The 17,151-nt window shown below is 32.7% G+C and overlaps 1 protein-coding gene across 2 annotated transcripts; it reads right to left on the bottom strand.

The window, feature by feature from the left end:
- Positions 1–103: 103 nt before the first annotated feature.
- On the bottom strand, positions 104–15,590 carry LOC144834950 (protein strawberry notch homolog 1-like). 2 transcript variants are annotated; one of them, XM_078689948.1, is made up of 29 exons: positions 15,472–15,590; positions 13,852–13,995; positions 12,596–12,667; positions 11,875–12,363; positions 11,636–11,744; positions 11,230–11,439; positions 11,035–11,119; positions 10,763–10,850; positions 10,479–10,640; positions 10,243–10,378; positions 9,938–10,043; positions 9,694–9,847; positions 9,397–9,579; positions 9,065–9,162; positions 8,497–8,849; positions 8,233–8,397; positions 6,868–7,049; positions 6,621–6,752; positions 6,209–6,344; positions 5,837–5,949; positions 5,500–5,571; positions 5,027–5,126; positions 4,777–4,851; positions 4,525–4,671; positions 4,336–4,430; positions 4,115–4,207; positions 2,204–2,421; positions 1,763–1,956; positions 104–1,629 (listed from the first exon to the last, which is right to left on the bottom strand). In XM_078689948.1, exons 2-29 carry the CDS (start codon positions 13,993–13,995, stop codon positions 1,523–1,525), a joined length of 4,218 nt encoding a protein of 1,405 aa, XP_078546074.1. In that variant the 5' UTR covers positions 15,472–15,590; the 3' UTR covers positions 104–1,522. The 2 variants fall into 2 exon arrangements, with proteins under 2 accessions (XP_078546074.1, XP_078546075.1); XM_078689949.1 differs by having other exon boundaries at positions 6,868–7,046.
- Between the last annotated feature and the right edge of the window lie 1,561 nt (positions 15,591–17,151).

Genomic DNA, 17,151 nt, shown 5'->3' with positions numbered 1-17,151 from the left:
CCCTATTCGTCATTAAAACTATATTTGGGTATCTGTCTGTAATAAATATCCATGGCAAAAACAAATTGTGCTAGGCCTACATGTCGACGAATATAAAATAACATCATATTTCATACACTTTTATTTATTTCTAATTTTATCTTCTCACAATCACAGACAATAATAAAAACAATTATAAATGGGCTAAATACATTACATTGGCTGTTTCCAGATGCTTTATTATTTTTACCAAACTCAGGATTAAATTTTTATATATAAATATTTTCTTAAACACATGGGGAAATACAGTCCTCGTATAAATTGGTATTATTGCGTTCGCCAAAAAGTTTTTTGAGATCTAAATACAAATGGACAACTCATGCAATGACAAATATAGGATTTAACAATAACGTTTTGCAGCATATAGGTCTATACTGGTTCACTGTAATAACATTCTCGAGTACTTACTAGCAATACTCAATACAATTTCTGATAAAAAATATAAACAAAAATAACCTCTTCTAAAATTGAAATAAAATCAAGAATGTTCTCAGTTCCAGTCCTATTAAATCTCAACACCTAAATATAAAAATACTATTTTCCTTCAACGACTCCAATAATTAATTGATGTAATGTCAGTGACAACACAAGCGGTCAAATGTCCAACAATAATAGTTTAATCCTAAGACACAAATCAGATTTTACATTGAATAAATAGAATACAGGAACTATTCAAGTACAGTAGTAAAATGTTGGAGAATGCAACATAATGCGTAACTCATACCATATACTATTAATGTGTGAAATAACAACTATTGAAATTTCAGTGGAAAAAAGAATAAGCTATCTTAATTTTAACACAATTACTTAACCTGATCTCAAGAAGAATCATCGCTGAACTGCTAACAAGATGATAACAATGCTGTAACTGTTTACATAAACTGAAACACACACAATTAGTTACAAACTTTGTACTATGTTGTTTAAACATAACAGCATTTCTAGGAAGTGAGCTCAAGTATTTCACGAACAATAAACGTCATATGAAGAAGATAAAATGTGTTTTCATATTTTGAGTATTCAGAACTTTTGAATTGGTAGTGAATAATTTAATTAAAATTTCTAAAATGTTTAAAATTTACATTTTGAATTCCAAAAAAAAAATATAAAGTAAGCCCTTAATAAACGTTGCTCATAGATGATTTTCTAAAAAGATGGTTTATTATAAAAATGCTGTTTTTGATCACAACAAAGATATTTGACAAACATAAGATACCAAAGCAAGAAATCATCAATATACTAGTACTTATATTTTTTAATTGCAATAACTAAAACAAAAAATATTTCTAGAATATTCCAATAAAGAAAGTAAACTTTTGAAAATCGCCTTTTAGTTTTTTCAATTCAATGCTGACTATAGGTTCATTTGATGCACTGATAGACTTCAGTTGTGGCTCAATAAGAATACAGTATAAAGAATACAAAACTTTTTGTTATGATTTTAGTTGACTGTATATTCTTGACTGTATTCTTCTTGGTATTATCAAAGTACTGCACTATCTACATTGTTAAATTGTTTACTATATGTTGTTGCACCAACAGACAGTTTAGCAATCAAGGCTGGTACACAGTTTTTTGGTATGAGGCAACCTGTAATAAAAGAATCAAACAAATATAATAATTAGTTTGGTGAGTGTATCATCATACATAAGTACTTGACAACAATTAGAGGATTTATATATACAATAAAAAGAGTAATGGAGTTATCCCTCTATTTACTTACCTACAAGTTTGGCTCCATCATCAGTTTTTAATCTTAAGATTTGCATTTTTGAATGGGGACCTGTTGCAGTCGCTAAAATGTCTTCAACCTTTGACCAAACACTTAAAACGGATCCACTAAGAATATAGTAAGTGCGCCTCCTTAAACCTACTTCACAAGACTGATATACCATGTACCTTTTACAATTACCTCTCCTAATTAAAATAAAAGCATATATATTTGTTGTGAAACAGTAAAAATAAACATTTATATTATATACTATGAGGCTACCATAGATAGCTTTTCAAACAATTTACAGTGTGGTACTTGGTGGTGACTGGTTAGAATAGATAGCTTTTCAAACAATAATACTTTCCACTTTCCAGTTGAAAATCATTATGCAGTCTTTGTTAAAGGTTTTGAATTGACTTTTTACTAATAAAATAAATAAGCATTACTAACCAATAAGCATGACTACATTGGCTTGCTGATGAGTTGTACTGTAATTTCCAATCTTTTTCTGCTGCCTTTGGTAAAACCTTTTGGTATTTCTTTTTGATTTCTTGCATGGATTCTAGTTTTCCTTGTAAGCCAGTGTTTGGTCGAAATATTTGATACAAATTCTTTTTGACACCTTTAGCTGCTTTCACAAATATTGCCATCCTTTTACCATTTCGCATCTACACAATAAAAAAACAATATTTTGTATTTTTAACAATGGAAAGCCTATAAATACAGATACATTACAGCAGCCTTTAAACGAGACAGTCTACATACCTGATTAGACAGTCTACATACCTGATTAGACAGTCTACATACCTGATTAGACAGTCTACATACCTGATTAGACAGTCTACATACCTGATTAGACAGTCTACATACCTGATTAGACAGTCTACATACCTGATTAGACAGTCTACATACCTGATTAGACAGTCTACATACCTGATTAGACAGTCTACATACCTGATTAGACAGTCTACATACCTGATTAGACAGTCTACATACCTGATTAGACAGTCTACATACCTGATTAGACAGTCTACATACCTGATTAGACAGTCTACATACCTGATTAGACAGTCTACATACCTGATTAGACAGTCTACATACCTGATTAGACAGTCTACATACCTGATTAGACAGTCTACATACCTGATTAGACAGTCTACATACCTGATTAGACAGTCTACATACCTGATTAGACAGTCTACATACCTGATTAGACAGTCTACATACCTGATTAGACAGTCTACATACCTGATTAGACAGTCTACATACCTGATTAGACAGTCTACATACCTGATTAGACAGTCTACATACCTGATTAGACAGTCTACATACCTGATTAGACAGTCTACATACCTGATTAGACAGTCTACATACCTGATTAGACAGTCTACATACCTGATTAGACAGTCTACATACCTGATTAGACAGTCTACATACCTGATTAGACAGTCTACATACCTGATTAGACAGTCTACATACCTGATTAGACAGTCTACATACCTGATTAGACAGTCTACATACCTGATTAGACAGTCTACATACCTGATTAGACAGTCTACATACCTGATTAGACAGTCTACATACCTGATTAGACAGTCTACATACCTGATTAGACAGTCTACATACCTGATTAGACAGTCTACATACCTGATTAGACAGTCTACATACCTGATTAGACAGTCTACATACCTGATTAGACAGTCTACATACCTGATTAGACAGTCTACATACCTGATTAGACAGTCTACATACCTGATTAGACAGTCTACATACCTGATTAGACAGTCTACATACCTGATTAGACAGTCTACATACCTGATTAGACAGTCTACATACCTGATTAGACAGTCTACATACCTGATTAGACAGTCTACATACCTGATTAGACAGTCTACATACCTGATTAGACAGTCTACATACCTGATTAGACAGTCTACATACCTGATTAGACAGTCTACATACCTGATTAGACAGTCTACATACCTGATTAGACAGTCTACATACCTGATTAGACAGTCTACATACCTGATTAGACAGTCTACATACCTGATTAGACAGTCTACATACCTGATTAGACAGTCTACATACCTGATTAGACAGTCTACATACCTGATTAGACAGTCTACATACCTGATTAGACAGTCTACATACCTGATTAGACAGTCTACATACCTGATTAGACAGTCTACATACCTGATTAGACAGTCTACATACCTGATTAGACAGTCTACATACCTGATTAGACAGTCTACATACCTGATTAGACAGTCTACATACCTGATTAGACAGTCTACATACCTGATTAGACAGTCTACATACCTGATTAGACAGTCTACATACCTGATTAGACAGTCTACATACCTGATTAGACAAGAAGAATCCTTCTTCAACTGTACGTAATTCTTGCCACATAGTAGAGACGGTTTCAAATGGTAAGCCACGTTCAGAACTAACCTGTAAGATATGTTTACACAAGAACTTTAACCTTTTTAATTATTATGTCCATTTACTTGCAAGTAATACAAACATAAAAGAAGACAGATATTATAAATGTTTATTGTAACTTGGTATTAAAACATTACCTTATTCAGTTCAGTTGTGGCTGTTCCAGTTGAAAAACTTCCTATAAATGTTCTTGCTTCTAATTTCTTTACATTTTCTCCTTCAGATCCAAGATCTATTGTTGATTAGAATTGTGATCATTACAATATTACAATTATAACATTTTAAATTGTATATAAGTTAATGTACTTAATAAAACAGTATCATACCAAGTATACCCATGTCCCAGACACCATCTTTCTTTGCATTGTTAATTATATGGTTGAGGGTATCCATGAAATACTGGAATAACTTGTTCTGCAGATCTACTTGAATTCCTAGGATACGATTTAAGAACTTGGATATGCTAGTGTAATCTGAAATTCAAACAGATATACATAAATCAGGATGTGTTATTTAAGCAAGTATATGTACAATGGTTCTATCTTTCTATGTTGATAAAATATACAAGTTATGATTACCTTTGTCAAGTGAAGCATTTTCTAATTGCTCATCTTTAATCAACATCCCAACACCAATTAAAGCTTGTTGAATATCTGTAAGAACAAAACAATTGTTTGGCAGTTACATTCAATGAACCGAAAAACGAGATATTACAACACTAGATTTTGTATTTATTCTGATTCTTGAACATTTTCGGTAATAATGAGTACAAGTTACATAACAAATAAAAAACATTACAAGTACAATAAAAGTAGGTAAATTACTTGCCTTTAAAGAACGAGCTATTTGCACCGCCAGGAGGTATAACCAATGGTCTATCCAATCCCACAATGCTCTTCATTGTAGTCTCCAGAGCTGTTCTTCCATACTTAAACATTACAATCACAAAATATCACAATTTAGACAAAATTAAAATCTAACATGTACTAAAGTAAACTACTACTTTCAACTCAGTATTCTGTACTACTTGCTTCCATTACATTTTTTAAACATAGTTTGATTTACTGCAACAACATCAATGACAGTTTGGAATTTAAGAGTAAAAGTATTTAGTTTAGTTTTGTTTTTGATCCAATAACGAGTAAATAATTAATCAAGTACAAGAAAGTATTAATTAATATATTAATTAATATATTTTGTAAACAGTCTGTTTTTTTTTTAGACTGTTATTGACAGTTTGAGCTGGCCTGATATCACCTCGGTGTTATTTGGATCTAAATGAAATTTAGGGGAAATCTTACCTTATTATCAATATTAAATCGACTTAGATCTCTTGTTTCAACTGCTCTTCTGTCTCCATGTGTTAAGGCACCCTAACAATGACATAAATAATGTCGATAACTGATTACTAAGTACTAAGTACTGATTGCTAAGTACACTACTAGTTAAAATGGAACATGTTTCTGACTGTGGAAATCGCAGAGGAGGCCATTTATATTGTCTATAATCATTTATTTTTTAAACAAATATTTTAGTATCACATATAATTAGTTATTATTGAATTCTTTACTCTACTTTGTTCACCCAAATGGCTTTTATCTCACGCTGCATAGCGGCGCTATCATTGTTTATACTCACTAAACTTTCAAGTCTTTTAGCAACAATTGAAGCAAAGCGATGTTCTCCTGCAAGTTCTGATATAAGGAATAAATACTCAGGTGCAGTGACCTGATTTGAACGATGCGTCCGACCTGTTCAACAAAGAAGAAACACATTCATCTAACACTAAGTTCACCTTAATTAAATTTATTTCAAACAAATGTATATAAATTATCATTGAAACAGTCATAACTTTATGATATATCAGTATTTATATTCTTATAATTTTTTATAATAATAAATAATAAAGCAATATTTTGTTGTTCACTTTAATATTGCAAATAGTAAAAAACCAAGATCGTGGCAATTGTGGACAAAACATATTTGTGGATACAACATATTGAGACTAACCAAATTGTTGAACAGCTCTATCAGCACTCCATGGAAGCTCCAATGTAATATGTACTCTGCGTCGTTGATTCTTTACCCTTCTGTCTGCTTGAAGTGAGATACCAGAGCTTGCTGCCTCAGATATTACAGCAACAAACTAAATATAAGATTTGTAAATTATAAACTAATAAATTATACAATAGAGAAAAAGAGAAAGAAATGAACCTGTTTTGATCAAACTCTTTTAAACATACAAGGACGAAAAACATTTCATTACAAAACAAAAATTGTTCAAATATTGATGAGAAAAATTATTTACATATTCATATACTTTCTGCAGTGAAGAAACCTTCAAAACAACAGTATAATATTTTCTCAATGTAGATAAGAAATTGTAGAAAACATTTTTATTATTAATAATATTAAAATGTACCTTCTTTGCATCCATAAATCGTTTCTTTTCTGTCAAGTTGAGAATTTCTAAAGGAATGTCAGACTCACTACGTGCTTCATATTGAACATTCCCATCTTCTTTGCTAACTACACGTCCTTTACGACCTGTCATCTGGAAAACAATAAAATACCTCTTTTTGTGTAACATTACTTGCCACAAATTTAAAAAAAAGTATTACTATACTAAATAAACTACAAAAACAATAATATCAAGTTGACAGCCATACCTCTGCAACATTTTCTGGACCACCAAGACTATCAATAAGCTCATCAAGAGTGTTGGGTGGTAGTTCAGCTGACATCTCTTCAAGTTCATCTAAAAGTTCTTGTTTCATTAACTGAGCTTTTTCTATTGCATCCATGCCTGGCAAGAAAGGTGATGACGACGATGTTGAAAGTACAGGGGCTACTGAAAAAAAACAAATTATACAATCATTTTAGATATTCTGAACCTGTCAATGATGGAGATACAAGTTGAAAAAAATAAACATAAGGTACTATTGTAAACACTATGACTTAACCACTAACCAATAGAGGTACTATTGTAAACACTATGACTTAACCACTTACCAATAGAGGTACTATTGTAAACACTATGACTTAACCACTAACCACTAGAGGTACTATTGTAAACACTATGACTTAACCACTTATCAATAGAGGTACTATTGTAAACACTATGGCTTAACCACTTACCAATAGAGGTACTATTGTAAACACTATGACTTAACCACTTACCAATAGAGGTACTATTGTAAACACTATGACTTAACCACTTACCAATAGAGGTACTATTGTAAACACTATGACTTAACCACTTACCAATAGAGGTACTATTGTAAACACTATGACTTAACCACTTACCAATAGAGGTACTATTGTAAACACTATGACTTAACCACTTACCAATAGAGGTACTATTGTAAACACTACTATTCTAAAATGAACCACTTACCAATAGAGGTACTATTGTAAACACTATTATTCTAAAATGAACCACTTACCAATAGAGGTACTATTGTAAACACTATGACTTAACCACTTACCAATAGAGGTACTATTGTAAACACTATGACTTAACCACTTACCAATAGAGGTACTATTGTAAACACTATGACTTAACCACTTACCAATAGAGGTACTATTGTAAACACTACGACTTAACCACTTACCAATAGAGGTACTATTGTAAACACTATGACTTAACCACTTACCAATAGAGGTACTATTGTAAACACTATGACTTGACCACTTACCAATAGAGGTACTATTGTAAACACTATGACTTAACCACTTACCAATAGAGGTACTATTGTAAACACTATGACTTAACCACTTACCAATAGAGGTACTATTGTAAACACTATGACTTGACCACTTACCAATAGAGGTACTATTGTAAACACTATGACTTAACCACTTACCAATAGAGGTACTATTGTAAACACTATGACTTGACCACTTACCAATAGAGGTACTATTGTAAACACTATGACGTAACCACTTACCAATAGAGGTACTATTGTAAACACTATGACTTAACCACTTACCAATAGAGGTACTATTGTAAACACTATGACTTAACCACTTACCAATAGAGGTACTTTTTGTGGAAGGTTGTGAAGTCATTTTTGAATTCACTGTTGTATTTGTCTTTTGTATAAGTCCAGCTGCTAGTAGGACATTGTTCACTTCTTCACCGTTTTTCTTTGGTTTCTTGTTTTTTTTCTTTCGTTCTTTACGATGTAACCAAGGATCTAAAAAATGTAAAAGATGAAGAAGTCATTGCTGACGACAAATATGAAAAAAAAAATGCTTATGCCTATAAATGATGCTAAATAAACTTGTATTCTTACCAGCATCGCCAAAAGAATCACTTTGGAATGGATTGAAGTCATCTTCATCATTTGATGATAGCTCTGAATTACCAGTATCAGATTCCTCATCACTCAACCTTTTCATTTTCTCATTGTCACTAACATCAAAATTACTATCAATGTCACTATCATCATCAAAAAATGTTTTTCCTCGTTTATTATTTGATTTTTGATCACTAACACGTTTTCGTTTACGACTTGTTTTTTCTTTCATGTAACTATCAGGCGTGTTGCTTCGACTGTCGTCAAAGTCCCAGCCAAATAATCCACCTAATGTTTTCCGCCTGTTTGGTGCAGGAAAATGTTTTTCAACTAATGTACTAAAAACACCCCTGGAAATAGAAACTCTATCATTTATTGCAGTGTACATGAAACAAAGTTAAATCTACTACAACTGTATACTTTACAAACAAAAACTACCTACAAAATAATCATCCTTTTAAAAAAATCAATTCTTAAAACATTAATTTAACCATGGTTTAATATTATTGCCTATACAATACAAATGCCTTAGGTGAAATACGAATAATAATTCTACAGCACTTACTTAGCAGTAGATACAAAATCATTAAGTTCACCTCCTGCTTCTTCCAATGCATCTAATGTTCTTGCCTCACCTGTTGACTGTAGGCCTATTACAACACACTTAAAGAAAATGATCACTCAAATTAAATTGTTACTTTAATATACTTGGTAGATTAACAGAATGAGTCTATAAGATCAACAAAATGAGGCCCTGCAAGCACCATGTTAATAATTCTACAGAGTCTCTTAAACACAATGAAGCAGCTGTGTTTTACACCTTAAAAATAATTTACAATAAAAATAGTTCACTTAAAAAGATAGTAGAAAGAATAATCTAGACAACTGTGAACAAACCTTTCCATTTTTGACAGATTCCCTCGCCACCTTGACTGCATGTGGCACTTTAGAAGCAATGCACATGTACTTGAAGAACCTCTGATGAGCTGACCAGAACTGACCCCACATTGACTTGCGCATTCTATGCTCTGCACCAATTAAGTCAGCTGCTTTCTGGAAATATGCCCTACTTTTCATCCACTATATAAATAAACAAATAGAATACATTCTGCAATATTTTTATCAATTCTTATTTGATAAACATCTTAGTAACGGGTGCACAAAAATTACACTTCTTAGATACAGCTGTCTTACCAGATGTGCAGATTTATTATATATCTCAATAAACCTCTTGGCTAATGATACTTCTTGGATACTGAATGAGACACCGTGAAAACTCAATTGACGTGCAATGTACATGCCTCGCAGTTTCATATCCATGGCAACTATTTCCATAGCACCAACTCCCCTGTATAATTGTATAAAATAAACACAAATTATCTAATGTAATTCAAGATGACTGAATCACAGTTTAGAATTGATTTTGAATGACACTTGCCTTCTTTCAACAGCTTGAATGAATGAAGGAAACTCTGGGAAAGGTGTGTCTTTGCCCCATAGGCCTAACCTTGTCATGTAAGCCATATTCTTTGGTTCTGACGCTCCTTAAAAAATGACAAAGACACAGTTTATATGTTATAAAACTACTTATACAAAAACATTATTTGATATAAAGTAAACATTTTAAATATATTACTTCTATTGGTAGTTTTATTTATTTTTTAGTATCAAGGATATTACTTGCTTTCAAGTACTATTAATGAACACCAACAGCATTTGAAAACACTTGTTGGTTGTTCTTACCTGTGGCACTACAATATACAATTCTTGCTTTTGGAAGCTGCTGTTGAAGATCTAGTACCGTAAGTCCAGTCTTTGTTGGTCTAGATGATCCAACAGGAATCAAATTCTTTGCTTTATGACATTCATCCAAAATTATCTAATATGTAGTTGCTAAGGACAAGAAGCACTATTGTAAACTAATTATGGCAGTTTTTTGTAATTCTTTACAATTTAATAAAGAACAATTGAAAGGATACAGGACCATCAAAGTCTTTGCCGCACCAATGAACCAGCTGTTTTAAACGCGTTCTATATTTTCCACCAGCCTGACTTTCACCTATCAATGATGAGTATGTGGCAAATATTACTCCTTTCTTTACACTATTGTTTATATGTGAATTGATTTTGGCATATTTAAACTGTAAGAAAAAAAAGTATAAAAATAATAAACTTTTTTAATTACTATGATCGTTTTAAGGAACATTGTAACAGGCTTTTACACAATATGTTGTTAAATATGTTGGCTTCATCCTAAACTTACCTTGTTTAATGAATGCACACTTATATTTGCACCAATATCTTTTAAGTCTCTTTGAGCGTCATACTTCAAATCATTAGAAACAGACAGCCTGTGTAAAATTATGAATTCATTTTTTATGCTTTTATTTTAATAGTAATGTTTTTGTTAGAATTGCTAGAGAGAGCCATTCTAACAGAAAATTAAATTTGATGTATTTTGTTTTTGTTTTTAAATCCAAAAATAAATGTTGCTTTGAGATCATTTTTACAATCGATTGATAAAAGAAAACTGACCAGAGTGCACGCTTGCGTCCTAACAGATAATTTTCAAATATGATTCCAGCTACACATCTTCCTTTACCCACACCTGCACCGTCACCTAAAGTTTTAAAACAATAAAGAAAATTAACTTTGTGTATCTGTAGTTGGAAAATACTAGAAACATAAAATTATAACAATTATTTGTACACTCTAGAGAAGAAGACTCACCGATAAGAAAGCCTGCCCTCTCTCCACTAGCAAGGAATGACTCATGTTGTTGACAGGCATACGTGACTGCTTCAAGTTGCAGTGCGGAGAGGTGTCCATAGTCAATAGTACTTTCTGGAATGGCAAGTCTATACCAAACATCTGGAGGTTGAACACTTGCAAGAGAACTAGTCTCAACTACAGGATCTGGATGTTTTATCCCAAGTTTTACTGTTATAAATATGAAAAATCAGATTTGAAAAATAAGTAATATAATAATATACAGTAAAATAGGATCTATGACATTTCATTGAGATAGATTTTATTTGTGGTACATTAGTAATTTGGTATAACTTACATTAACTAGGCATATAGTCAGAGTATGTGTCAGCATAGCTTAAACCATTAGTAATTTTGTATAACTTACATTTACTAGGCATATAGTCAGAATATGTGTCAGCATAGCTTAAACCATCTTCGTCTTCATCCTCATCAGGTTCTTCCTCTTTTGGAGCTTTAAGAGCATTCACTACAGTCTAACAAAATAGTTTAATATAATCATACAGCCTGGTTCAATGTGTCTACAAGATACATTAAACTATAACGCTTTTAGTATTTACTAAATTTTCTTTAATATTTATTGTAATACAAACTGGTGTTTCTTACCGGAAGATAAATTGAATTTTTAGCATTTTCATTTGGCCAGGACTTGATTGTTGTATTAATAGTTTTAAAGTCTTTCTTCACTGCTTGTGCGGATCCTTGTGCAAGAGACGTCAAAGCTTTTGACGCTACACCCGTTAAAAGTGAATGCTTAGAAACCACAGAAGTGGATGGTCTTGTAAGTATAATAGTTGGCTCTGATTTTTTAGGTTGTGATTTCAAAGATGTTGCTATTTTCAGAGTCTTTGTATCAGATTTTCCATTTGAAGTAACACTCTTTGGTGGTTCAATATTTAACTGTTCAATTGCTACTTGGCCAGGGCCTTTAGAAACCAATTTGTAAGTTTTTAGAATCTGATTATTTTGAAGGTTAGATAGTCCAGTTGCTGACTTTATCATGGTGGTTGGGGTCTGACCAAGTGATTTTGGAATTACAATTGTTTGCCTTGATGTCTGTGGATGGATAACAATAGAAGGACGCCTTTGTTGTACCTACAAAATAATAATTTAGGTCATTCATTTCATTTTGTGACATTTTTAGCAGAAATGTATACAGTAATAATTAGAACAATTGGCATATTTTGAATTTCTGCGTAGAATGTTTAGAACATGTCATGATCAGTCAACCATGTGTGACAAAAAATTCCCAAAATGTTTAAAAAACTTTCAGTATTAACTTATATTGAATGGGATGGCAATTAGGATACAAGGTATACATGCTTACCTGGTGAGTTGATTGAAGTGCTTCAATCAAAGGATCAGTCTCTGTAGTACTAACACCACTCTGGGCCAAAGCCTAATACAACAATATTTGTACAAATTTAAGAGTCAATAAAACAATATTGTTTTAGTTCTCAAGATTTCATACACTAAGCATTAGTCTGGGCTCCAGACGGAGTTTTGTCTTAATATTAGTAAAAATATAAATATTTTTGCACATATGACATTTCATACGTGTATTACTTGAGTTGTATACTCCGTCTGGGGAAACATGCACAAGTCACGTGGTTTGACACCAAGAATTCTTGGTGCATAAATTATCCAGTTGACTAGTTTCAGCCGCATGCCATTGGCTACTCACTCGTACGCAGTTTTAATATTCATATTTCAGAATTTCAACGACTCAACATCTAAGACGATGCGCATGCGCTATATTATGTTTAGACAATGTGTACTTGGGTACATTGATGAAAGTTTCTGAAGGCTAGAAATGATTTTATATGCCTAGTATTCTGGTAAACATTTGATGGGAGTTTTCCCAAGAACATGAAAACTCGTCTTGATATGATAGGCTAGCTTCTCCGCAAATCAAACATTGATAATTTGATTTAATTCCCACCCAGACCCTGTTCTGTGTGGTGGTGTAGCCCTGTTATGTGCCGGTCGGTGGTGGTATGCACCTTATTGGCGTTAGTATTTGGCAGGTCATACGTCCGAGTTGAGTAGCCCTACGAAGGAGGCCTAGGCCAGGACTAAACAATTAATAAACAAAACAACTTGGCAACACGATTTTATATTTCAACAGTTGTTCAGTCTCGATCGTACATTCAGCACTGTACGTACTCGATCTTTTTCATTTTGAAACAAAATGATCATTGGTTGATTCGAAATCCATATTTACATACCGCCCGCCCCATATAGCCAAATACGGTATGATAACCTACGTCATTCTTATCGGATGTTTGCGGTCTGCAAATCGATTTCTATACGTGTTTCACAAGTCTGTATTTTCAGACAAAAATCGCGGTCGAAATAAAAACAAATAAATAAAAAAAAAGACAATAAATACAGATTTGGGGCAAGTCTAACTAAGCATAATCAAAACCTGAAATAAGTAGGTTATTCAAAATTGTTATCTGATAATTTTTTACAAATAAAGTCAATAAATTGGCTGATTTTAAACATTGAAAATGGCGACAACAAGTATGCATGAACCACACTTTGCTGTCATTTAATTACATGTTGGACGATAAGGTTCACCTGTGATATAAGTCCTCCTGTGTCAATATTTTGTTGGTTGCTGGTGTCATCATCAGGAGGATTCAGAATATCATTAATATCTAACGAAAGGCCACTCTCATTCATAGCTGCCGAAAGCAGATCAAAGCCTGGCTGCTCAGACATCTAATTAGACAAAAAAGTATTTTATTATGGATCGACTATTGTTGTGACTAAGTCTTATGAATAAAAAAATTGCATTTTACTATTTATAAAGTACATCTACTGACATTGCTTGCAGACTGTCTGTTCACTTTGTTAACAAGTGATATAAATATAAAACACTGTGTCATTATTCCGGCAGAATCAGCGCAATTGCTTGGTCAATTGAAAATCGCTCATACATGCACAGTTTAACACCGATTTTTCCAACTGGTTTTATTTTAAACTCACAATTGTCTTTTACCCCATCATCGTCTTTTACCCCATCATCGTCTTTTACCCCATCATCGTCTTTTACCCCATCATCGTCTTTTACCCCATCATCGTCTTTTACCCCATCATTGTCTTTTACCCCATCATTGTCTTTACCCCATCATCGTCTTTTACCCCATCATCGTCTTTTACCCCATCATCGTCTTTTACCCCATCATCGTCTTTTACCCCATCATCGTCTTTTACCCCATCATCGTCTTTTACCCCATCATCGTTTTTTACCCCATCATCGTCTTTTACCCCATCATTTTCTTTTACCCCATCATTGTCTTTTACCCCATCATTGTCTTTTACCCCATCATCGTCTTTTACCCCATTATCGTCTTTTACCTCATCATTGTCTTTTACCCCATCATCGTCTTTACCCACTACTTCCTAGAGGAATGTTTTTTTTAGGTTTAGAGGGCCGAAAGCCTGATTGTCTCAGTGAATTTGTTATGATAGGCAGTTGAGTTCCGATGCCGGAATCATAATCATTCAAGATAATTATTGTTGCCCTGAAGATTTTAAAACAATATTTTGTTGTCCATTGTCAGATACCAACAGGTTTCTGGTTAAACTTAACCATTCATTTGTCTTTTTATAATAATGTTATATTATTTTTGTTGACTTTTTTTTTCAAAACTATAAAATGGGCTTATTATTATAATAATAATATAATAAATATAGATTTTTCATGTTTTGGTGAAAACATCTTTAATGTTGTTAACAATAAAAAAAAAATGAATGGATGAAATGATGAAACGCTGGTATTTGGAAAGCATACTTTAATTTGTTCAAATTCCACATGTTGATGTTTATTACATTATTGCTAAAGTAATATTATTATATGAATTGAATGTAGGCCTACTAGTCTCCTTATTGGACCTACCTTTTTAATGAAAAGTATAACAAAATGCTGTCTGTTAAATATGACAATTGTATAGGCCTAGGCCTAGACTAGAGTTGAAAGGTAGACTAATCTGCTAAAGTACGCCGTATCTACTAGGCCTGACAACCAGTACAGTGCCAGTGCCACTAACCTCCCACACATCGCACGCGGTTTATATTCATGTTGTTGTAGTTCATCGGCCTAGCTAGCTAGGCTAGGCCTAAACTTTTTAGGCCATCGCTAATAATGTAATAAAAGAAACGGCAAAACCTTACAGAAATGTTAATTATGAGTACCTTGTTTATTCATGTATGTGTTTCAGTCGATTTTGGAGAATCCTCAAACTACGTTCTTTTTAAACAAAACATGTTTTCCTACTAGCTACGCTTATAGTAGTCTAGGCCTACAACGTAGCTGCTCTATAAAAACGAACTATGGATGAGATTGAGATGAGATCACACTTTTTTACCGTCAACCATGTTTCAATCGCGTCAACATTGTGTTTGTCATCAACGCAAACATACAGTAACTAGTGTAGTTGACGCAATACAGACATTATTAACGTAAATTCTCGATGCTGATACAATAGATTGATTGTGTTTATGGGACGCATTTTAAGTGTGCCACTTGGTTGATTAAACCCCCTATATTATTAAGTTTCAATTCACCGCTAAAATCCTTATTTTATCCTGCTGGATCCTGATCGAATTAATTTATTTATATCATTATTAATACTATGGATATAAAGAGTAAGATTATAGAAAGTGTTAGGTGAAAAGTTGGCTGCTAAATTTCAATTATTTTCAATTACTTAGATCAGAAACTGATTCTTGGAATTAAATTTAATATTTTATATCCAGGTATTATTATATGTGTTTTGTGCAGGAATCAGAGTTTTAAAAGTTAGCTTGTGGATTGGTTATGTAATAGTAATAATAATAGCAAAGACGTTCTTATTAATTTAGCGGATAGGCGTAAGTTATTTGATTTAATTTTTCTTTTTAAGGCTGTGAACTCAATTTTTCATGGTAATTTTGAAGTGTACTTTCCTATTTCTGTTCCACAATATCAATTGCGTTATCCTGCTTTATTTTCTATATCAAGAGGGAGGGTAAATATTACTAAAAATGGTTTTGTTAATCGTTTGCCTAAGTTATACCACTCACTATGTAAAATTGATGGATCTGTTGATATTTTTTTTGATTCCCTTGCTTGTTTCCGTCACAAGGTTTTGTCTAATGTCAGCAATATTTAAATGTTGTCTTGTTATCTGTTGATTTTTGCTTGTATATTATATGCTATATTTTACGACTTTCAGCCCTGTTAATGGTGACGTTTGGTCACTGTAGGGTGATGATGAAATAAAATAAAATAAAATAAAAATAGTATTTTAAACTGTTTCCATTCTAAAGGTTTGTTTCTCCATTTCTTTTTCTTCTTTCTTATAACTTATAAGGGCTTTCCATTCTTCTCGTTATTTTTTTTTTGTTTCCTTGAAATGTAGATGTGCGAAAAGGGTCGAAGGTCCTTCAATAATCTAGCTTTTTTTAGTACATATCCTTTCTCACAAAGTTTTTCTCAAAGGTTGCTTTTGTTATTCTCGATATTCCTTCTCGTTTTCCTAGTAGTTTATCGGTGTAGTGATTTCATCATCTTTAATTCTCACATTTTAACTGATTGTTGTTGATTGTGTCGTACTGTTTCCTAACTTTACTGTTAGGCACATGATATTTTTTTCTCCTAGATACCGTACTGTCTTAGATACTCGATTCATGTAATCTGTAATCGAATTTGTTTCTTTCATCCACATTGGTTTCTTCTGGTAAGTTCTAGATGAGACATACTATTTTACTAAAATAGTATGTCTTTTTTTTTTCATCTCATCTAGTTTTAGTGCTGTTTGTTTCGCGCACTGCTAACGTACCCGCGTAGTGTTTTGACAACAGCGGGTTCCGTGTATATATAATAGTGCGCGT

The sequence above is a fragment of the Antedon bifida genome, chromosome 2 (assembly GCF_963402885.1).
Source record: "Antedon bifida chromosome 2, ecAntBifi1.1, whole genome shotgun sequence".
In the NCBI taxonomy this organism is placed as follows: Eukaryota; Metazoa; Echinodermata; class Crinoidea; order Comatulida; family Antedonidae; genus Antedon; species Antedon bifida.
This window is presented reverse-complemented; position numbering and strand designations above follow the sequence as displayed.